General features: G+C 49.6%; 1 protein-coding gene across 1 annotated transcript in view; it reads right to left on the bottom strand.

Annotated features, from left to right (window-relative positions):
* Positions 1 to 385: 385 nt before the first annotated feature.
* Positions 386 to 23002, bottom strand: part of Galm (galactose mutarotase) — a 58028-nt gene continuing 35411 nt past the window's right edge. Inside the window, exons 5-7 of the mRNA XM_006988347.4 lie at positions 4247 to 4388; positions 2327 to 2501; positions 386 to 1609 (exon numbers count right to left, since the gene is read on the bottom strand). Coding sequence (XP_006988409.1) covers positions 1532 to 1609; positions 2327 to 2501; positions 4247 to 4388 — 395 coding nt within the window. The 3' untranslated portion in view covers positions 386 to 1531. The remainder of the gene's footprint in view (positions 1610 to 2326; positions 2502 to 4246; positions 4389 to 23002) is intronic.

Below are 23002 nucleotides of genomic sequence, written 5' to 3'. Positions count from 1 at the left end.
AGCAAACAGAACCTCCCTGAACAAGGCGAGCAGCAGCAATACTCTATGGTGTACCGGGTCTTTCTTTGTACTGCCAGCTCCCAAAAAATAACACGAGACTTTATTAATTACAAAAGCTTGGCCTTAGCGTAGGTTTGTTCCCAAGTATCTCTAAAAACTTAAAATTAACCCATTTATAGTAATCTACATTTTGCTATGTGGCTCATTACCTCTCTCTCTCTCTCTCTCTCTCTCTCTCTCTCTCTCTCTCACACACACACACACACACACACACACACACACACACACACACACGCACACACGCACGCACGCACGCACACACGCACACACGCACACACGCACACACGCGCCGCGCGCATGCACACACATAAATGAACGAGTCTCCTGAAGGCGAAATTTTGGTTTTATTTTAACTGACTATAGCGGATGATAACATAAACTATATATTTTTTTCAAAATCAGCAGCCTAAACCCATCACCGATGACAATGTAATCATTGAGGAAAAGAGGTGCCTTCAGACACTTCCTCTCTACCGTAGCATCTGCTTCTAATGCCAAGTGTAATCCCTCCAGGCACTGTTGGTGTGAGGTGTTCTCACTCATCTGTCTTCCATGCCTATGCAGCTTCTTACACCTTAGCTTGGCTTCTAGTGAACCTCAAAGGCAGGAAAATCTAAATTCTTCTGGATATTTGGCTCTCATGGTTTAAGTCACACCCTAAAAGATAGTTCAACTCACTCTAATGCTTCTAAAGTGAATTTTTTTAACTTTAAGATTTACTTTTAATTGTGTGTATATGGGTGTGTGTATGTGCACATGAGTGTGGGTACTCATGCAGGCCAGAAGAGGGCACTCAATCCCCTAGAGCTAGAGTTATAGGCAGTTGTGAGCCTGGTACAGGTGCTGGGAACTAAAGTGGCCCTCTGCAAGAGCAATGTGTGCTCTTCAGTATGGGGTCATCTCTGATGCTCCTCACGTAAACCTGAGAAGAAAGGCTCTGATGGAACAAGGTCCAAACCCCAGTTGTCCTTCAGTGACCCTAGGAATGTTTAGGCAGACTGAGGTAGAGAGAGGTACAGAGGAGATGAATTCTCATAGCCTGAACTCAAGTTATACTAACTTCTGGAGGGTAGTCTGAGGTAGAGGAGATAGAAAAAGAGAGTTCCATCAAAGAAAGGAAGGCTTAGAGAAGAGAGGAGATGGAGGCAGGGTGGAGAGATGGAGCCTATAATAGCATCAGAGTCCCGAGGACCACTTCTCCACTCAGGTCAGGTCTTAGACGATGGCACTGGTTAGTAGAGTTAATGTGTCCTCTGACCTGGACGGAGAACAGAGCTGGTCATTAGACGTGGCCTGAAGCCAGGTGTTGGGAAAGGAAATCAGTATGCAGGGTGATTGTATTCCGGCAGCTACCGTTTGCATGACAACACGCAGGGTCACTTCTAAAGCTTCTAAGTCTTCACCGGGATAGGAGGCCGCGGCCTAGTGGGGACCCAGCCTGGCCCGAACCAGGCCGCATCTCCAGTCTTCATTAAGCGACAGAGAACTTGAACCAGGTGGTATGATTGTACTCCTCTCCAGGTCTCAGCAGCGCAGGAGGGAACCGGGGCTGTGGAGGGAAAGGAGCAGTTAGACCTTGCCAGGCACCTTGGGGTGTGCCTCTGCACCAGTCTCGGAAGCCACGTGTGTGTGGGGACTGGTGCCAGCGAGGACAGGGTGGTACTGGTTTGCAGGGAAATGAGCGAAAAATCTACCACAGCGCCAGGCCTCCTTCGTCAAGGCGAGAACTGGGTCCAGGAAGCAACGCCCCGACTTATATTCTGAAGTTCGGGGCGAGCTTCTTCCCACGGCTGACCGTCTGAGCAGCAGTGCTCTGAGTGGCCAGCAGGGAGGCCACGAGAGAACAAACCGGAAGACAAGATTCGCAAGGCCTCGTAGACTGGTGTGGGCGGGCAAGATGGTTCGGTGGGTAAAAGATGCTTGAGGCTCAGGCTGATAACGCCTGAGGTTTACCACTGGAACCCGCATGGGGGAAGAGAACTGACCCCTGAAAGTTGTCCTCGGACCCCCACGGCACGTCCCTGCCCATACCCCCCCCCCCCCCAACCTCCAGAAAGTGCAGAAAATCAATGGGAAGGGACAAGGAGAAACGCTGCAGACAGCTGTTGATGCTACAAGAGTTGAGCTTTTAACAACAGTTACTTGGCTGGGGTTGGATGATTTGCAAAGCACAAACGCGGACTTGAACCATGAGGGTCGGGACCTGTGTGACACCGGATCGACGCCGCTCCGACAAGCCAGCCAGCCAGCCAGCCGGTGGCTTTACCTGGTTGACTGCGTCCGGCCAGTTCTGGGTCTCCAGGCAGAAGCCGGAGTGCTTGGGATAGACCGCTCCACCCTTGCCCCTCAGAGTGCCATCCAGGAAGTTGCCGGTGTAGAACTGGACGCCGGGTTGGGTGGTGTATACTTCCAGGACGCGCCCACTTCCAGCATGGCGCACCCTGGGGACAAAGACAAGCCGCGTCTGAGTGGGGGAGGGAATCGGACCTGGCCAAGCACGCACATCTGGACAAAGATTCTGGAAGCTTCACAGAGGAGGCGTGTTGGCTTTGAGGACCCTCAGAAACAACTTCTCGGATGATCTTGGCCTCTCTGGGGCACGGTAACACAGACGACGGACTGCAGTCGGTCATGGGAGTCAGGCTGGAGAGAGGTAATTCTAGGGTCCTGACATTCTTCTGTTGTGATGCTGGAGATGGGACCCAGGGCCTGGTCCTTGGCCCGTGATCTCTCTGCCATTGCTGCTGAGATATGTTCCCCCAAGGGTGTGGCCCAGGCTGCACCGGAACTCACAAAGCTCTACCTGCCTCTCCTTCTGGAGTGTTGGGATTAAAGGCATGTGTCCCCGTGTCTGGCCATGGGGCTCTGAAAGAGTAGTTTATTTATTTATTTAGTTTTTTAAAAAAATGTTTTATTTACTTATTATGTATGCAGTGTTCTGCCTTCAGGCTAGAAGATCTGGAGCTAGAACACCAGATCTCATTACAGATGGTTGTGAGCCACCATGTGGTTGCTGGGACTTGAACTCAGGACCTCTGGAAGAGCAGCCAGTGCTCTTAACCTCTGAGCCATTTCTCCTAGTTTTGGTTTTCAGAGACAGGGTTTCTCTGTGTAGCCCTGACTGTCCTGGATCTCACTCTGTAGACCAGGCTGGCCTTGAACTCACAGAAATCTGCCTGCCTCTGCCTTCCACCACCTGGCCTGGGTCTGTCCTTCTTGCTAAGGGGGTACTGATATAAAGAAAGGCAAATCACACAAGAAACCATTCAAAGTGTGTTGTTGTGCCAGTGAGATGGCTCATCAGTACACGTGCTTGTTGTACAAGCCTGACCCTGAGAATCGACTTCTGAAAGATATCCCGCCCCACCCCACCCCATCCCCTCCCTCTTCCTCCCCGCAATGTACACCAATAATATTATTTTTAAAAATTCTAAATGCAAAATACACATACATTGTCAACCAAGAGGCTGGAGAAAAAAAGTGTTTGGGAAGAAGGGTCCAGGATTTGAATCGATGGGGAGAAGGCAGGAAAGGCTCCTTGGGTAGGGGCGATGAGGAGAGGAACATGAGTAATAGCTATGCAGTAGGAAGGTGTCTTGAGCAGGTGGAACCCCAGAGGCCCTGATTCCTAGAGCCCGGAGATTAGGGACGTCCTTTTTACCTGTTTGTCAGGGGTCTGAGTCACCTCCCCCCCCACCCAGAGGCCTTTGAGTCTACAATCGTGAACTGACTAGCTAGCTGTTCGGGCCAAGCATGTTCTTAGGTATTCGGGTAGAGATCGGGACTCCCCAACAAAATGCCCCTGGGAACTGGATTTGCTGAGAAGAGTGTTTGCTTGTCTATCAAACTGGAGGTGGGAGTGGCCAGAGCTGCAAGAGAAGCGCAGACTCCAGCTCCGTCCCACAGACTAGGAACGCACCAAGGGCTCTGGGCCGTCAGTGAAGGCAGGGGAATTAGGGCCTCCGACAGAAAAGGGGCGTACAGGACAGGCAGAGAGGATGCTGGGTAGAGGGTCAGGCAGATGTGAGGTTGGGCAGGATGGATTCACTTAGGGCACAGGACTTCAGGCTGTGGTATTTGACCCCTGCTCCTTATCAGGTGCTGCTGAAACTGTCCTAGGGAAGGCTTCTCACAAGAACCGCTCCTTCTTCTCCCCTGCAGAGACAATAAGGACCAGGTTCCCAACCTTGCACAAAAATGCTTTTCCTTCGATCCCTGCAGACAGAAATTGTGGTCGAAACCATGGATGTGATGATCCTGCAGGTGTCTCCCCAGCTCCACCGGCTTTCTCAGATCGAATGCAGTTCCTTCGACTGGAGCAATGACTCCTGGGAAGAGATCGGAGACAACAGAGGTGGCTATTTATTACCAAGACCAAAGCTTTTCTTTCTACACACTGTCCCGAAGGCCTACTGGTTCTAGTCTCTCAGCCTTCATTTCGATGTGTAGAGGAGATGGGAACCTGGATCCCGAGGAGAATGAGTTGCTGGCTTTCCTGGATCAGAACACGCAACTGATTGCCAAGTGCAGCATCTAAAACTGCATGTTATATTTAAAATGGACGAAAGGGGTGGGACGCGGCTCTGCTGGAAGAGCGCTTCCAGAGCAGACAAGAAACCCTGCATTCAGTACCCAGAACCACAAAAACCCAGATGTGATGGTCCACATCTGTAGTCCCAGCACGCAGAGGTAGAGGCAGGCAGATCTCACTTGAGCTCAAGGCAGCCTGGTCTACATAGTGAGTTCCAGGACAGCCGGGGCCATGTAAAGAGACCCTATCTCATTGCTGCCCCCCCCCTCCAAAAAGATGGGATCTTATCTCAAAAGCAAACGAAACCCCCAAATAAAAAGTACATGCACATGCCGGGTGGTGGTGGTGGCGGCGGCGGCGGCGGCGGCGGCGGCGGCGGCGGACGCCTTTTCATCCCAGCACTCGGGCGGATCTTTGTGAGTTCGAGGCCAGCCTGATTTAAAGAGAGAGATCCAGGACAGACACCAAAACTACACAGAGAAACCCTGTCTCGGGGGGAAAAAAAAAGAATTGGGGCTGGAGAGATGGCTTAGAGGTTAAGAGCACTGACTGCTTTTCCAGAGGACCTGAGTTCAATTCCCAGCACCCACATGGTGGCTCACAACCATCTGTAATGAGATCTGACGCCCTCTTCTGTGTACATAATAAATAAATAAATCTTTTAAAAAAATAGAAAAAAAATCAAAGGAACACATACTTTTCATTAAGAAGTGCGATGATTGGTCATTGCTGTTTACACCACAGGATTTAGAACCCTCTAGGAGACATCCCTGGCATGTCTGTCAAGCTGTTTCTGAGAGTTCAAAGAGGAAAGCCCCTGGATATGGGTGCCCATCTCACTGGCTGGAGTCTCAGATAAAAATAACAGTCAATGAATAAAAAGGGGAAAAGGGAGGCAGGTGGCTGAGCGCTGTAATCATCCTGATGTGAGGAACGCGCTGCCTCAGGCTCCTGCAGCCACGAGGCTAAGCCACACTTCCCCACAGTGATTAACCACGCCCTCTCAAACCGTGAGCGAAAGAAAGCCTCTTCCCTGAGGGCTGCTTTGGCCAGGTACTTGTTACAGAGATGAGAAAAAGAATGGCTATAAAGGTTAAGCTGGATAAAGGGTAATGGTTGTTCTAGCCTAGGATTCATAATGAATGACCAGACACTAATAAGTTCTGAGATTCACAGTGAGTCATGTTCGTGTTGTCTGTTCCTGTACCCCACCCCTCTTACCCCAAACATGGTTACTCTGTGCAGCCCTGGCTATCCTGGAACTCACTCTGTAGACCAGGCTGGCCTCACACTCACAGAAATCCTCCTGCTGCCTCTGCCTCCTGAAGGCTGGGCATTAAAGATGTGGGCCACCACCTCCTGACTGAGTTTTGTTTTTTGCTTTTTTGGTTTTTTTTTTTAAGATTTATTTATTATTATGTATGCAGTGTTCTGCCTGCATGTATGCCTTTATGTATGAAGAGGGCACCAGATCCCATTACAGATGGCTGTGAGCCACCATGTGTTTGCTAGGAATTGAACTCAGGACCTCTGGAAGAGCAGCCAGTGCTCTTAACCTCTGAGCCATCTCTCCAGCCCCCTGGCTGAGATTCTTAAACCATTGTGGGCTGGTATTAGCTAAAGGGACTTCCCAGGCAACCTAAGTCAGAAGCTCATTTTTTAATAAAAGGGGGACCTGTAGGGCCCTGGCCCCCATTTTGGGTAACTGTTGCCTTGCTTGCTGACCTTGACCTTGATATCCTCCCTATGCTAATTTCCTGCCAGGTTCCCCCCTCCTGAATGCTTAAGGGAAGTTCCTTGTCTGTGTATCCTGAATAATGGATGTTAACAGCTTAGATGCAAGATTGTAAAACATCAGTAGCGAACTTCTGCCCTCCGGGGTTCTCCCATTGTGCTGTAAGCCTGTATTTAAGACCTCTTCCCTCCTTCAATAAACAGCATTTGGCATTAAAAAAAAAAAAAAAAAATCAAGGCTGGCCAGGTGGTGTACATCTTTTTGTTTGTTTGTTTGTTTGTTTTGTTTTTTTCCAAGACAGGTTTCTCTGTGCAGCTTTGAAGCCTGTCCTAGAACTCACTCTGTAGACCAGGCTGATCTCGAACTCTGCCTCCCTAGTGCTGGGACAAAAGGTGTGTGCCATCCCAGCTCGTGCAGTGCATCTTTAATTCCAAATTCAGAAGCAGGAGGATTTCTGTGAGTTCAAGGCCAGCCTGGTCTCCATGGCAAGATGCAGGCCAGCCAGGGCTCCATGATCTCCTCTTAAAAACAAGACAAATTAAAAAAAAAAGAAAGAAAGAAAGAAAACCACTGAGATAATTGTGTAAGTGAAAAAGAGAACCTGCTTGGCCACTAGACTCCTAAGTTCTGCTTCTGTGGCTTCCTACATGCTGTGAGGAAACAGGACCTTTGGACAAAAGAGAACATCCCTTTTTACATTCCAGAACGGTTCCTGATGCAGGAGGCCTGGGTTCCTTAAATCCACCCAGGGCGTTGGGGGTCTGGAGTCCAAACACCTGAGCAAGACACTGTCACCCAGGCAAGACCATCCTGGTATCTGGGCTCTCCACCCGGAAGTCTGGGAAGCACCAAAGAGCTACGACAGCCAGCCTTAGGAGACACAAGGAAGGCAGTGGTTTGGGAATTTGGCTCTGAATCTTCTCTTTCTAAAACAGAATCCTGACAAGGTAATTGCCCCTGTGATGGACTTCAGTGCTGATGGATGTAGACGGTACCAAACACCATCTGATGAAGGGATTTCAGGAAACATGGCCGTTTCCTTCCACGGCAGTCACTGTTGCTTGTTCCTCCGGCACCCTGCAGGAGACATCACCAAGCTAACTCGAGGCGGCGTGTGCACACACCACCCTCAAATCTGGTAGTCGTACCATCTTTTCACACAATGTGTCTGAGCGGTTGTTTCTAAATTTATCCCTAGGCATTTTAATAGATAACTCTCTCTCTGTGATGACATTTGTTCATCTATGGTACTTTGCTTAAGATTTCTTGGGCTAAGCCGGGCAGTGGTGGCTCACTCCTTTAATCCCAGTACAGGGCAGAGGCAGGCAGATCTCTGTCAGTTCGAGGCCAGCCTGGGCTACAGAGCAAGTTCAAGGATAGGCTCTAAAAATACACAGAGAAGCTCTGTCTCGAAAAACAAAAAACAAACAAACACAAAAAGATTTCTTGGGCTAGGCAGACGGGTAAGGAAGACTTGCTGAGCAAGAGTGGGGACCTGAGTTCAAATCCTCAGCGGCCACACGAAAAGCCAGGTGCGGCTGTGCACATAAGCGCCTATGGCTCCGTGGAGGTAACATCAGGAGGGATGCTGGGCCTTGCTGGCCACCGCCCTAGCTCCGGGCTCGGAGACAGACCATTCCAAGGGAAGAACGCAGAACCTGACGACATCCTCCTCTGGCTTCCGAATGTGCACATGGGTGCGCGCACACACACGAGTTCAAAGAGACCGCTGTAATCCTTTTGATTTGATCTTTCTGTGATAATTTCTCAGTATTGGTTTCTCGCTTTATGTATTGGACAAGATTAAATGGGAGTTGTTGTTGTTAATGCTTTGTCTCCCCTTCCCCCACCCCGTGCTGGAGGTTGAAGCCGGAACCTTACAAATACTGGTCAAGCATTCTAACAGCCAGCTACATCCCTAGCCCTGTTTTATCTATTATTTTTTCCCTCCCTCCAATGAAGCAGCTCTTTTTACAATCATAATGTCGGCTGCCATTGTTGCTGTTGTTGATTAGAGATAGTCTTTCTTTTTTTTTTTTAATTATTTTATTTTCTGGAGCTAAGGATCGAACCCAGGGCCTTGTGCTTGCTAGGCAAGCGCTCTACCACTGAGCTGAATTCCCAACCCCGAGATAGTCTTTCTGTGTAGCCCCAGAGGGCCTGGACCTGACTATGTGGCCAATGCTGGTCTCAAATTCACAATCTTCCTGCCTCTGCTTCATGAGTGTTGTGATTACAGATGTATGTCTGGTTATTTATTTTAATTTATTTATTTTTATTTTATGTGCATTGGGGTTTTGCCTGCACGTGAGGATGCCAGATCCCCTGGAACTGGAGTTACAGACAGGTGTGAGCTGCCATGTGGTTGCTGGGAATTGAACCCAGGTCCTTTGGAAGAACAGCCAATGCTCTTAACCACTGAACGATCTCTCCATCAACCAGACATCTCCAGATGTCTGGTTCTTTATTCATTTTTTTTCTTTTCTATACTTATTTTGTTATTCTTATTTAAAAAATTTATTCTGTGTGTGTGTGTGTGTGGTGTATGTCTGTGTCTGTGTTGGTGTACATTCACATGAGTGCAGGTACCCTAGGAGACCAGAAGAAGGCAGATTCCCTGGGGCCAGAGTTATACGCGGTTACAAACATCTGACCAAGGGGGTTGGAAGCAAACTCATGTCCTCTGCACAAGCAGTGTGCACTCTCAACCACGGAGCCATCTCTACAGCCCTTGCTATTATTCTTGTTCACGCTCCTTGCACTAGTCGCCTAGTTCCCTTCTCTCTCTCTCTCTCTCTCTCTTTTCCCCAGAGCTGAGGACCGAAACCCAGGGCCTTGCACTTGCTAGGCAAGCGCTCTACCACTGAGCTACATCCCCAATCCCTTCCCTTCTCTTTTACACTTCCTTGATTAATAAAAGTGGGGTAGATTTTTCTTCTGAGCGGAACTTCAGCTATCTCAGATGTAAAGAATTGCTGTGGATAACGCTCTATATAATAAAACACTGGCCAGTGACCAGGCAGGAAGTATAGGCGGGACAAGGAGAGAGGAGAATTGGGGAAACAGGAAGGAGGAGGGAGAGACACTGCAGCCACCGCGAGGACAAGCAGCATGTGAAGACACCAGTAAGCCACCAGCCACTTGGCAAGGTATAGATTTATAGAAATGGGTTAATTTAAGATAAAAGAACAGTTAGCAAGAAGCCTGCCACGGCCATACAGTTTGTAAGCAATATAAGCGTCTGAGTGATTATTTTATACGTGCATTGTGGGACTGCGGGGTTTGGTGAAACCTGGAGAGAAGCCCTCCAGCAACAAAGAATTTTCATTATAAAAAAAAAAACCTAATATATTTACAATATGTTATGTTCTAATGTACTGTAAGTTTTTGTTATATGTGATTATAATACATAGCAATTTGATAGACATTAGAGGTCCTAAGAGAGTGGAAGACACTTTCTGATTCATGTTGGCTGTTTCTTCTATCTTAGGAAACTTCCTAGGCCTTTTTATGGTCTGAGTCACGGTAAAAATGTTTGGCTCCTTTTGTTTTGTTTTTGAGACAGGGTCTCACTACACCAAGCTAGCCTCTGCCTCTCGAGCTGGGACTAAAGGCATGCACCACCACGCCCCGCCACATTATTCTTTGAAGCAGTGGCTCTCACCGGCCTGGAACTTGCTCAGTCTAGGCTGGCTGGCCCAGTGAGCCCCAAGGTTCTACCAGTCCCTGTCTCCCCTGTCTGTGCCACCACGCCTGGCTTTTTTCTGTATGTCGTGGGGGTTGAACTCAGGGCCTTTTGCTTGCAAGGCAGGTGCCCTTTACAAAGACTGGGTTATCCCCCCCCCCCTTATCACTTTGAAAGGAAGGTAGTAGAGACACTGCTTGCCAGGAGGTGGCGCTACAAACATGACAGCAAGAACAGTCACATTAACCAAGAGCAGTCAATATCCCTGATTATCGGGGAGAATCAGGAGCTAATTTTGGATCTCAGAGGCAAATCCTAGATGGTGGGGATCTGCCAGGTATGTGTTTTTTTTTTTTAAACATTTATGTAGACTTTAGTAAGTATAATCATATAACCATAATCAAGTCAGCTTGTGGAGAAGCTGCCCAAGGTACATAAAGTAAGAGATACATGTGGCCATCTAATGTTTCTATTTCATTCTTCTTGCAAAATATTTATCAAAGTTGTTTACTATACAGTTTCTCACATGTAATTTTGGTTTTGGAAGTCCTTTATTGTAAATGTATATATGCACACACACACACACATATTTGATTTTTTGTTTTTGTTTGTTTGTTTTGAGTCAGGGTTTCTTTCTGTTGCCCTGCTGTCCCGGAACTCACTCTGTAGACCAGGCTGGCCTCGAACTCAGAGATCCACCTGCCTCTGCCTGCTGAGTGCTGGGACTAAAGGCGTGCGCCTCCACTACCTGGCCACTTAACTCTTTCTTAAAGCCATACTTGACTCAACTGACAGTCTGAACTTTGTGACAGGCCTAATGATTATGAATACTTCGCCATAAGGCATACGTAGAAGATTATACGAAATAAAAGAAGCCATGGAATTTCATGACAATGGCACAGGGCACACCACAGGCCTGTCTCGCTTATACAGGAAGACCATCAAAGGCCATGGGCTACATGGCTCCGTAGGTGGTGAAGAATGAGAGGTACACGTTCAGCCCTGACTGGTGTGCGCTAGGCTGCCTCCTGTATGAGATGATTGCAGGCCAGTCACCCTTCCGGCAGAGGAAGAAGAAGATCAAGTGGGAGGAAGTAGAGAGACTGGTCAAGGAGGTTCCTGAAGAATACTCAGAGCACTTGTGTGGCCTGGGCAGGTGTCTCTATGACGGGTAAGGTGGTCTGCTGATGTCCCACGCAACCTAAGTCAGAAGCTCATTTTTTTAATAAAAAGGGGGGACCTGTGGGCCCCGGCCCCCGACTGTGAGTGGCTGCCGCCTTGCTTGCTGACCTTGACCAGATGTCCTCCCTATTCAGATTCCCTGCCGGTCTCCTTCTCACCTAAGGATCACCGGAGAGCTTAGGAGAGCTTACCGGAGGTTCTTTGTTCCTACATCCTGTATTTGGTGTAAACAACTTAGATGCAAGAATGTAGAACATTGGGTCTAGAATGTAGACCATTGGTAGCAAACTTCTGCCCTCCGGGGATCCTCCATTTGTGTTGTAAGCCTGTATTTAAGGTTTCTTCCCTCTTTCAATAAACGGCATTCGGCATTCAGCCGTGGCAAATGACTCGCTGTCTCTTGTCTCTATTCTTTTTTTTTTGGGGGGGGGGCTTTTTGAGACAGGGTTTCTCTGTGTAGCTTTGCGCCTTTCCTGGAACTCGCTTTGGAGACCAGGCTGGCCTTGAACTCACAAAGATCCACCTGGCTCTGCCCCCCGAGTGCTGGGATTAAAGGCGTGAGCCACCACCGCCCGGCATCTCTTGTCTCTACTTTTAATCCGCAGCCCTTTGCTCGGACATGGTGAACGGGTATCAGTAATGCGGGCGTTACCGCTACAAATCTATACCTTGCCACGTGGCTCGTGGCTTACCAGTATCTTACATCCTGCTCCTCATGGAGGCGGCTGGCAACATCTCCTGACTCAGTCTTTCCTTCCCAGACTTCTCCTCTCTCTACACTTCTCCTGCCTACACTATACTTCCTGCCTGGCTACTGGCCAATCAGCGTTTTATTTATCAATCAATCAGAGCAACACATTCACGGCATCCCCAGCAATCATCTACAGCCAGGTATGGTGCTGCATGTAATCCCAGCCCCTGGGGACTGGGCAGGAGTATCTCAAGTTTGAGATCAGCCTGAGTGACACAGTGAGACCCAGTCTAAAAAATGAAAAGCTGTGCAGTGGATCTTTGTGAGTTCGAGGCCAGCCTGGTCCACCGGTCTACAGAGTGAGTTCCAGGACAGTCAGAGGTACATAATGGAGAGAATCTGTCTCAAAAAAACAAACACCAAAACCAAAACCCCAAAACAAAAAAGTCAGAGTACCCTCTAACCTGTCGATTAGCATTTTTCCTGGGAAAGGACTCTAACTTTCACAGTCAGACTAATCCCTTTTCTGCTTTGTTCTCATCACACATGAAACAGACTTTCTGAACCATTTACCACACCCTGGTTGAACTATTGTGTGATAGCAAGTTTTTTGCCTCTTATAAAGATGAGTTCCCCAAGGGCAGGAGCCGCATGTGAGAATTCCTGGCCACTCCCCCAGCTACGTGACTGCACAGGCGCAGTCATCCTAGGGCTTTAGGTCCTACGTAATCCGTGTGCTGCGTGACCATGTAATTTGTGCGCAGCGTGATCATGTAATCTACGTGCATGTGTGGAGTAGCTACGTAAACCCATATGCGCATGTGCGGGCGGAAACTATAAAAGCATATTCCACTTATCCCTCCGCCCTCTTTCCTGCACGATCTTTCCCATAGGCCTGAGCACACCCCAACTCTTACAGTGGGCTTTGTCGTACCTCGTGGCTTTTCTCGCATGGTAAACAGCGCCGCTTAATGAATAACACGGTGTCCTGAGCACCATAGCCGCCAGCGTGAGCTAGAGAGCCTTTGCTTGATGGGAAAGCTGAGGCTGCCTGAACCAACGCTGGAAAACAGGAGCCATTATGAGGAGTCCGGGAAGGCCCGTGTGAACTGCCTCATCCAGACCCCCTTACTTTGCAGAGAGAGAGAGAGAGAGAGAGAGAGAGAGAGAGAGAGAGAGAGAGAGAGAGAGACACTGACCCAGGTGCATGGGGACTTGCCCCAAGTGCTACGTCTCCAGAGCCCCAGTCTCCAAATGTCCTTGAAGGCCCTCTCTGAGGCTCTCCGAGGTGAGGGGGCCTTGGTGACAGCAACCTTCCACCCTGAGCCCCCAAGTCCTCTTGGTTTTTCTAAGACTCTGGAAAATGAACCAGCTCTTTTCATTTCGGCTAATCTGCATATGTGAGCTTCTGCTTCGTGCTAAGAATAGAAAAGAGACGTCAATCATGCTTTGAACAAAGCTGAGTGCACAGAAAATGAAAAGGAAATGGAAAATATGCCACAGAGAGGATGTCACATCATGGTTCTGGTTTAGAAGCCACCAGATCCCTCCCTCCCCAACCCCTCCCCCTCCCTGTCCATCCATCCATCCACCTATCCATCCATCCATCTCTCAGTGTGCCGCAAAACCTAAAGCCTGGCAGCTGGTAACCTCTGACCCAAAGACGTGGGGGTACAGCTCAAGGGCTCAGGAGTGAGGTGACTGAACCTGCTTCCTCATCCCAGCAGAGCCTGAGTCACACAGCGGTAAGGACCCCTCTCGTACTGTTCACGCAGGCCACAAGACCTAAAGCTGCAGGGAAGCAGCTGTGGTGAGGGTGGGCTGGATTTAACAGCCCGGGGCTCGCTTGGGAGAGAGGCAAGAGAGCTGAGAACATTCGCAGTGGGGTGTTTTTCAGCAATGGGCTCCTGACCTGAACCGGGGTCAGGTCGGGGAGGATGGGAGGTCATGAGTGGGTGGGTGAGAGCCGAGGGAAAGGGTAGAATTCTGGATCAAAGGACTACGGGTCCTTGTGGTACTGAAGAATGATGGGATCTCAAGGAGAGACATCCTGAAGAGAGGTCAGAGGCGGCGACGGGGTGGGGTGGGGGGCACAGTCAAACCTAAGACAGTAGCACTGAACAGGTACGGACAGGCTCATCTGAAGACAGCAGGATTAAGGGACCGGGAGATCAGGACGGCACCAGTATGGATAAGGAAAAGGCCACGGATTTTGACAGGGTGGTGTTGGAGTGACAGTGGCCCGGAAGTGAGGGGTAGGGACGGGAGGAGGCCGTATGGACAGGGTCCCCAAAGAGCTCATGAGCTCGGCGTTCTAGCCGTAATAGCTGCGTCAGGTCTTGCAAGATGAAGCGGACCTGATCGTTGAAGACAGGACTGTCTAACGCTAGATCTGTCACCAGGGGTTAGTCGGCCTCGTACTAGTCACATCCTTGACAGTGTGAAGTGTCGTCTGAAAGTGAAAACTCAGCCCTTTTGCAACCCAGCTGCCTTGATTTCTTTTATCTCACCGAGGGTCTCATCATCACATTTTATCACCAGGAGTGTGGCCTTTCTTCATGTCTGTGGCCGACTGAGGCCCCGTCTACATCCCGTCCCCCAGGTCCCCTTTCTGACGTGGTGCTGACACTCCCTCACTGACGGCTGATAGATTTCTTTCCCCCCTAGAACTTACACGCACCTCAAGAACTGCCTCAAACAACAGAGGTGCTGGGTGTGACTCCTGTGCTGAAGTTATGAACTACACAGCGGCTTCAGCCTGGGCTGCTCTGTCAGGACACCTGCTCTGGAAGCCGCCCCGCCGCCGTGGCCACCATATCATCAGGAAGCTTAAGAAGTCACAAGGAGGAGCGTGTGCAGGCAGGGTGACAGCCCAGCACGGAAGAGGAGTCTGCAGATGTCTCAGCAGCACCTGCTCTGATCTTTGCTGGGGGCCCTAGGGCTGACCCGCCCTGACTGAGAGAAACCATGAGATTGTAAACAACCGGGTTGGAGGGATTGGTTATGTAGCAACAGCTCCAGGATGTTTTTGCCTCTCCGAACTTAACTGATAGGCCCTAGGGGAGGCTCCTCTCTCTCCATCCTTCTCTCCTATGTGCATTGTTTTTAGCACCTTCAAGGGAGGCTACATAAGAGCCTGGATCCTTGACTTTCCTTCTGGATGGGAGAAAACCAAGCATAGGTCCTGGGGAGTGCGGGGGACCCGAGTTGAATGCACAGAACCTACATAAGAAGAGTAAAAAACGAATTAAAGAATTTAAAGTGCCAGGCACAGTGACATGTGACCCCCGCTCCAGGAAAACGCAGACAGGCAGCTGCTTGGGGCCCACTGGCCAGCGAGCCAAGCCTAATTGTTAAGTTCCAGGTCTGTGAGAAATCTCCAAGAACAGGATGGATGGTGCCCAAGGAAGGGCAGCCGAGGCTGTCCTGTGGCTTCTGCGTGCATGTGCACACACACACAAACAGGAGTTTATGAGTTCAGTTTTTCTTTAAAGTATCATCTATGTCGATGGTTAAACTGACCCCAGGAAGCCGGAAACAACATGGCAGACACAGACTTACAATCCCATGATTGCGGGACTCAGGTAGGCCAGCATCGGTTTTCCAGAGGTGTGACAGGATGAGTCAGGATTGGCTCATGCCATGAGGGGCAGGCCATGACAGACTTGTGTTTGGGACACAAGCTAGACACGTTTATGACATTACACAAACCCTAAGGGGTTCTGAGCTCTGACAATTCGGGTGTGGGGGTTAAAAGATGTAACAAACAGGGTAGACAGTGAGCTGCTGCTTATGAACCCTTGATCAAAAATAGTGAAACAGTTGTGTGCGTTTTCTGAATGTTCATTGCTTTAAAAAAAAAAAAAAGCAATGTCCTCTACACATGTGCTGTGGCTTGCAAGCTCCCCAACACACCCCACATGCAGATACACATCCCCACATACAGATACACACCCCCACATGCAGATACACACTCCCACATACAGATACACATTCCCCACATGCAGATACACATCCCCCACATACAGATACACATCCCCCACATACAGATACACACTCCCCACATACAAATACACATTCCCCACCTGCAGATACACACCCCCACATGCAGATACACACCCCCACATGCAGATACACATCCCCCACATACAGATCCACACCCCCACATGCAGATCCACACCCCCACATACAGATACACATACTCCCACATGCAGATATACCCCCATATACAGACACTCCCCACACACAGATATACACCACCACATGCAGATACATACATACCCACATACAGATACACCCAACCCCACATACAGACACTCCTCACATACAGACACCCCCCCCCAACACACACACAAATAATACTAAATAATAGTCTTTAAAAGGAGGAGGAGAAGGAGAAAAACATAGGGCCAGCAAGATGGCACTTGTCAGAAAGCCTGTGATCTAAGTTTGGTCCTCGGGACCCACACTGGAGAAGGAGAGAGAGAACCAACTCCCACAAGTTACCCTCTGACCTCCACACACACACCATGGCTTGTGTGTGTGCATACATACATGAAAAAAATATAATTTAAAAACTTTAAATCTGGTAGAGGCGCTCTAGAAAACTTTGGTGAGATAGGTAGGAAAATGTTTTCTCCAATAATGTTTTTACTTTCTTTAAAAAATAAGGGGGTGGGAGGCTGGAGAGATGGCTCAGTGGTTAAGAGCCCTGGCTGCTCTTCCAGAGGTCCTGAGTTCAATTCTCGGAGACCACATTGTGGTTCACAACCATCTATAATAAGATCTGGTGCCCTCTTCTGGCCGCAGGCATACATGCAGACATTTTAATTTAATAATGCATTTTTAAAAAAAAAAGGATCAGGAGGCAGAGGCAGGCGGATCTCTGCAAGTTCGAGGCCAGCCTGGTCTGCCGGGGATGTACCAGTGGAAGGTACTTTTCCGTCACATGCAAGGCCTTAGGTTCAATCCTCAGCACCATGCACATACACAGGAAGTTTAAAAAACACTGTCTTCTGAAACTTAAAAAAAAGATGATTTTATTTTGGGTTGGGGATGTAGTTCAGTTGGTAGAGTGCTGGTCTAGGATACACGAAACCCCGGGTTTTTATCACCAGTCCTGCATAAACTGGATGCTACCTGTCTATAACCCCAGCACATGGGCAGTAGAAGCAGGAGAGCCAGAAATGAGACTACAGATTCAGGCCAGTCCGGAATACACGAGGTCGTGTGTGTGTGTGTGTGTGTGTGTGTGTGTGTGTGTGTGTGTGTTCGTTCCCAGGGATTAATCCTGGGGCCTTAGGCAAACACACTACCACTGACTCACACACCAAGGTTTCCTTTTGCTTTTTATTCTAAGGTAGGGTTTCACGAAGTTGCCCAAGCTGATTTTGAACTTGAAATTCTCCTTCCTCAGCCTCTCAAGCAGCTGGGATTACAGGCCTCCACCATCAGCCCCAGTTTAAAAACAAAGCTTCTGTTTTCCTTGTATTTTGCTTTGTAAACCTATGTAAAATATCTTCGGATCCAGATGAACTCAGATACTGAGCGACCTTGGCTAAGTTCTGTGTCTTTGCAGGATTTAATTTCCCTAATACCAGCATCTGCTTGGCACACAATTAGCTTGTTTTGATTGTTACGCACATGCATGCACACGCGTATTTGGTAAGAGGAAAGTGTTGGAGCACGGCCAGTTTCCTTTAAGAAGAGGCTATTTCTGTTTTGTTTTTCACTTTCCACTGTTAATTATTTAAAGGTTTAGAACAATGGGTTGAAAACGATGTGTGGAGTCATGAGTTCCCTGGAGAATCCTGAGAGCTATAGACTTTCTCTTTCTCTCAGTAAATGTGCATATGCACACACAGAAGGTTCTAGAACTTCCTAAGTCCAGCCACGCCTTATACTGCGAAGCATCACTGAGCATGCCGCCTTCCCCCGACTGCACGCCAAAATTCACGGGTGGCATGCTGCAGTTGCATCACCAGTCACCAGGAGTATACTGGCTGGTTTCCACTCACAGCAGTGCAGCAAAAGGATCCAGGTGCCACACCGGGGCCTCCTTCTGCAGCGTTTACAATCCCTCCGCTTTCTGGCAGCACATACAACAAACCCACGAAGGCAGAGATGCCTGACTCAGTGGGAGCAAATCAGAAATAGTAAGGGAAGGAAGCGTGGAAAAAAGCAGGGGTCCCTCCTAACGACAACCTCCAAAATGCAGCTGCAGAGGCCAAGCGTCCACCCCTGAATTTTGGTGGGTATCAGAAGTCGCTGATCACCAATAACAGGGACATCACTTCCCTGGAGCATCCTGTTCACCTGTTTGGTAATTGGACTCCATAGAATGATTGGTCTGGACTGAACCATCATTTTTTTTAAAAGATTGATTTATTTATTATGTATACAGTGTTCTGTCTGCATGTCTGCCTGCATATATGTCTGTACTATCATTTAAAAAATTTTTTTAGAGATTTTTATTTACTTTGTAAGTACTTTCCTTGTACAAATATGTGTGTACCACACGTGTGTCTGGTACCAGTGGAGGTAAAAAGAGGCGTCAGAGCCCTTGGAACTGGAGTTACAGATGACTATAAGCCATCACGTGGGTATTGGAAACCAAACCTGGGTCTTCTGCAAGAGCAACAAGTGATCTTAATCACTGAGCCAGCTCACCACCTTGAAATTATTTGTTTGTTTATTTATTTTGGTACTTTGAGACAAAACAATTGCCTGCCTGCTGGGATTAAAGGTATGCACCACCACCACCTTGAGAAGATATATGTATTTATAAGCCCTGAACTCAGGAATCTGAGGCACGAGGTTGGTAAGTTTGAGTTCAAGACAGGCTGTGTTACATATTGAGCTGATACCTCAAAAAAAAAAAAAAAATTTCAAAGTGGGCCGGGCGGTGGTGGTACACACTTTTAATCCCAGCACTGGGGAGGCAGAGGCAGGCGGATCTCCGTGAGTTCGAGGCCAGCCTGGGCTACAAAGTGAGTTCCAGGACAGGCTCCAAAGCTACACAGAGAAACACTGTCTCGAAAAACAAAACAACAACAAAACGAAAAAGAAAAAATAAAAGAAAGGCCTTTCTGACGTGTTGGCCCAGGGTGGACAGTGAGCGGCATTCTATCCCAGGGGCACCTCGCTGCTGTCCAGCTCTGGGATCCAGATGCGGGACCCACAAATAGGTGATGATTTCCAATTATGACATCCCAAGGCTTTTGTCACACCCATGCGGCACAAACAGTGAAGCTGGTTGTTGATTTTGGGAATACTCTGTGATATTTGGTTACTTCATTCTTTTAAAACTTTTTATTGAGACAGAGTCCCCCACACCCCAGGCTGGCCTTGAACTTGTTATATAACTGAGATGACTTTGAACTTCTGATCCTCCTGCCTCTGCTCCACAAGTGTTGAGATGACAGGTGTGGCCACCACAACGGTTTTATTCTGAGGATGGACCCCAGACCTCCCTCATACATGCCAGACAGGGCCTCTGCCAACTGAACCTCATCCCAGCCATTTTTTTTGTTTGTTTGTTTGTTTGTTTGTTTTGCTTTCCCTTTTTGGTTTTTTGAGACAGGGTTTCTCTGGGTAGCTCTGGCTGTCCTGGAACTCACTCTACAGACCAGGCTGGCCTCGAACTCACAGAGATCCGCCTGCCTCTCAGCCATTGGTTTTTAACAGAATTTTCAGCTTGGCTTACCCAAGGAGACCACAGGCTGAATGCAACTTGCTGGAGAGTGATCTGGAAAACCCAAGTTTGACGACAGAGAGCCCAGAGCCCAGGAACGGAACGCTGGAGGAGGGAGGGGATACAGGGACAGGGGGCCACGGGAGACCATAGAGGAGCTGCGGGGGACAACAAGAGGGAAAAAATAGCGCCCCAATGAAAAAGGCAACACAGGCTTCTGCAGGCCGGCTGGAGCTTTGCAGAGGCCCTGGCAGATCGCCGCTTGAAGCGAGCGAGACCCAAGGACCACCACCAGTCCATGCCTCGCCTAGGGGCTTGTGAGAGTCAGGGACCCCGTAGCCCGCCTGGAGAACACGGAGGCAGAATCTGTATTTTAATAAGCTCCCCAAGTGCTGGGTATGCACACCGAAGCTGAAAAGCACAGACCTGGGCTCAGATGGGCTGCTGCACAATCGTTGGGGGAAAAAAAAAAAGCAAGCTGGAGCCACAGGAAGCAGCACTCGGCGCTGGAGTCTGGTCTCCATGGGGACGGCCCAGCTGTGCTCCGAAGCCCAGCTGCTCCAATTATGCCTACGTCTTTAGCTAGTCGGGTTGGGAACAGTCAGAGAGATTTGCGTAAGGAGGCCTGCAGGAACGGGGCTCGTGGGCACCGAGGTCCTCGTCTGTTACCTAATTAAGCTATCTCGGCGAATCATCTCCAGAATGGCAGTTATTATTTTAGGGAACACCATAAAGAGAATGATAATGGAAAGTACCACCCCGGGGTGGGAGTTTTTACTTCATTCCAGCTGTTGGCCAAGTAAAGCACCTTGGGATTTTTCTGTAAGGGCGGCGTTTTGGGTACTTTTTTTTTTTTTTTTCTCACAGATCGTGCAACCTCAAAGCTGGCCGGCACTTTTCCTGGGCCCGTCTAGCTGTGTCTGGGGCTGCTTCATTCCGCCGCTGTGTGGGTGGGGTCCACCCGCCCCCACCCCTTTCCGTGCCACTGAGTACTTTCTGAATCTTAACTATGCATGGCTTCCAGATCGGACGTGCGGTGCCGTCCACGGCAGGGAAAGCTAAGCTGAGCTGCAGGTCACTTTCCCGTGAGTGCAGGCAGTTTTCCACGGTTAACCCCACAGAAGGCATTTCCATGACTGTGTTTTTCCATCTTAGATCCCCATCGGGCCGGCACTGCATACGGGGATTTGCCGCGAAGGGAAAAGTTCACCCTGAAGTTGCCCTCTGCCCAGCTGTGGCCTCCAGACCTTCCGGCTGTGCTGCAGGCTTGAGGTCCCTGATGGGTCTGATCTTCTCCAGAGGCTGCCAGGTCCCTGGTGTTAACCATATTTTCTTACTGTGCATTCTTCCAGTCCTTCACACTCTTCAGTACTTAGGAAAGACTTTGTGGTCTGAGCTAACCGCGGAGTGACCTTCATTGACCTGTCTTGCACTCTGACCTCCTGCCCCTTTCATCTGACAAAACCCTAACTGTGGGTCAACCCCATCCCCTTTGTCCTGACTTCCGAGAGAACCAGGAGAAAGTTCACCGAAGCCCCGGCTGAGGCTGCGCGAATTCAGGGTCTCAGTCTCCATCAGCTGGATTCCCTGAGTTCTCCCAGAACCATTTTACTTCTCATTCTCTCTTGATTAAAACCGAACTTCACTGATGCCCTCTCTCCTCTCCCCTCCATCTTCCAGTTCTCACCCGGGCTGTTGCAGACAGACGGGCTTGCGGCAGAACAAACGAACCAGAATCTCGGGGATGAGGCCCGACCGGGATTCTGCTTTTAGAGACCCACTCCCAGGCCCCCACTCTATCTTCACTTCCTGTCATTCCTCCACGCTCACAAACCGACTTCTGCCCTGCTCACGCTGTTCCGTGGGGCCGGCAACGACGCCCTTTTTTCTCAGCTCTCCACCTGGCCGTCTTCCTGGCACCCTGTGCACGGGTCTTTCTCATACCTAACACACCGGTGGTGGTTTCCTTGGGCCCCCTTGAGTGTGGATCTCCCACGGCTGCTCTCCTCAGTCGGTTTCCTCCTGGGAACCCACCAGGTGAGCGCATGCGCACATCCTGTACCTCCGACCCTCCCTTCTTTCCCAACATCATTCTCATCTGCTCAACTGCTTGGTACCTGCCCTGCCCGGGATGCCCTGCAGGTGCCTTCATGGCACAGGTTTCCAAGGCTAATCCATCACACTCTTAGCTCCTCTCTAAGGCTGTCCTTGAAACTCCCTCCCCCCACCCCCCCACCATTCAATCACTATTTAATATCTTCATCTCTACTGCCCAGGGGCCGCTCGAGAAACAGTCTCAGGTGGTGTTCCTCGGGCGCCATCCATCTTGGTTTTTGAGACGAGGTCTCTCACTGGCCTGCAGATTTGGCTAGGCTGGCTGGCCAGCGTGCTCCAGGGATCCCTATTGTCTCTACCTCTTCAGTGCAGGGATGCTCTAAGGCACCTAGTGTTTTTTTTTAAAATATGGGTTCTGGGGATGGAACTCAAGTCCGCAAGCACTCAACTGAGCTATGTTCCCCAGCCCCAGCCTCCTGATTTTATCTCCTAAGTATCTCCATCACTACTCAAGGCCACGTTAGATTCTCCCCCTCCCTAGGAGCTTCTCCAGTGTTCCATTCTCTCTCTAGGTATGGTCAAGCCCCAGGTAGCGTGGAAGTCAGTGAGCACTGTATGGACGTGAGCTGAACTCAAGATTGCTCTGGGAACTCACTGGCGGCAGCCTCTGATGTATTATTCAAAGCCCCGTTGTCCTCAGTCTCTTTGGAATAGAAAGACCCTAGGAAGCTCTGCGGACCCTTGTTGGACCCGGGGGAGGGCGGAGCCATGAGTGACAAGTCAGATCTCCAAGGGTAGGGCTCAGAACTCTGGCAAATTAACTCCCACTGTGACACACGGACTTGATGGGAGCCCGCAAGTTTCACAGGAATCCCATGGAGCCTGGCCGCGTGCTCACGTCTGAGCGATCTTCCTGCCAAATTTCCAGCAGGCTGGCTCGTGCCTGCCAATCTTGTAGCGGTGGGTGATGTGTTTCCTAGCAGGGAACACAAGTAGCTCGGGTGGTTTATTCTGCAGGCTCACAAAGCTGTTCTTGGGATCGCTTTGTGGGGAGGTCCTCAGAAATGGGTCCCTTGGGAAGTGTCAATGCCATCAGGAGAGTCCCTGGGGAACCTGCAGTGACCTCCTTGCATGCTGTTTGGGCAGGACCTGTCCTAGGACAAGCAGCTCTAATGCCATGGGCCTAATCTTTGAGTGTCCTCCCTCTCTTCCTTCCTTTCTTTTTAGTGTGTGTGTGTGTGTGTGTGTGTGTGTGTGTGTGTGTGTGCCTGCCATGTGTATGAGTGTGGACACATGTGTGCCACAGTGAGCATGTGGATAACTTTCCAGAGTCACGCCTCTCCTTCCACCATGTGGGTTCCAGGGCTCGA

This window comes from Peromyscus maniculatus, chromosome 22 (genome assembly GCF_049852395.1).
Source record: "Peromyscus maniculatus bairdii isolate BWxNUB_F1_BW_parent chromosome 22, HU_Pman_BW_mat_3.1, whole genome shotgun sequence".
NCBI lineage: Eukaryota > Metazoa > Chordata > Mammalia > Rodentia > Cricetidae > Peromyscus > Peromyscus maniculatus.
This window is presented reverse-complemented; position numbering and strand designations above follow the sequence as displayed.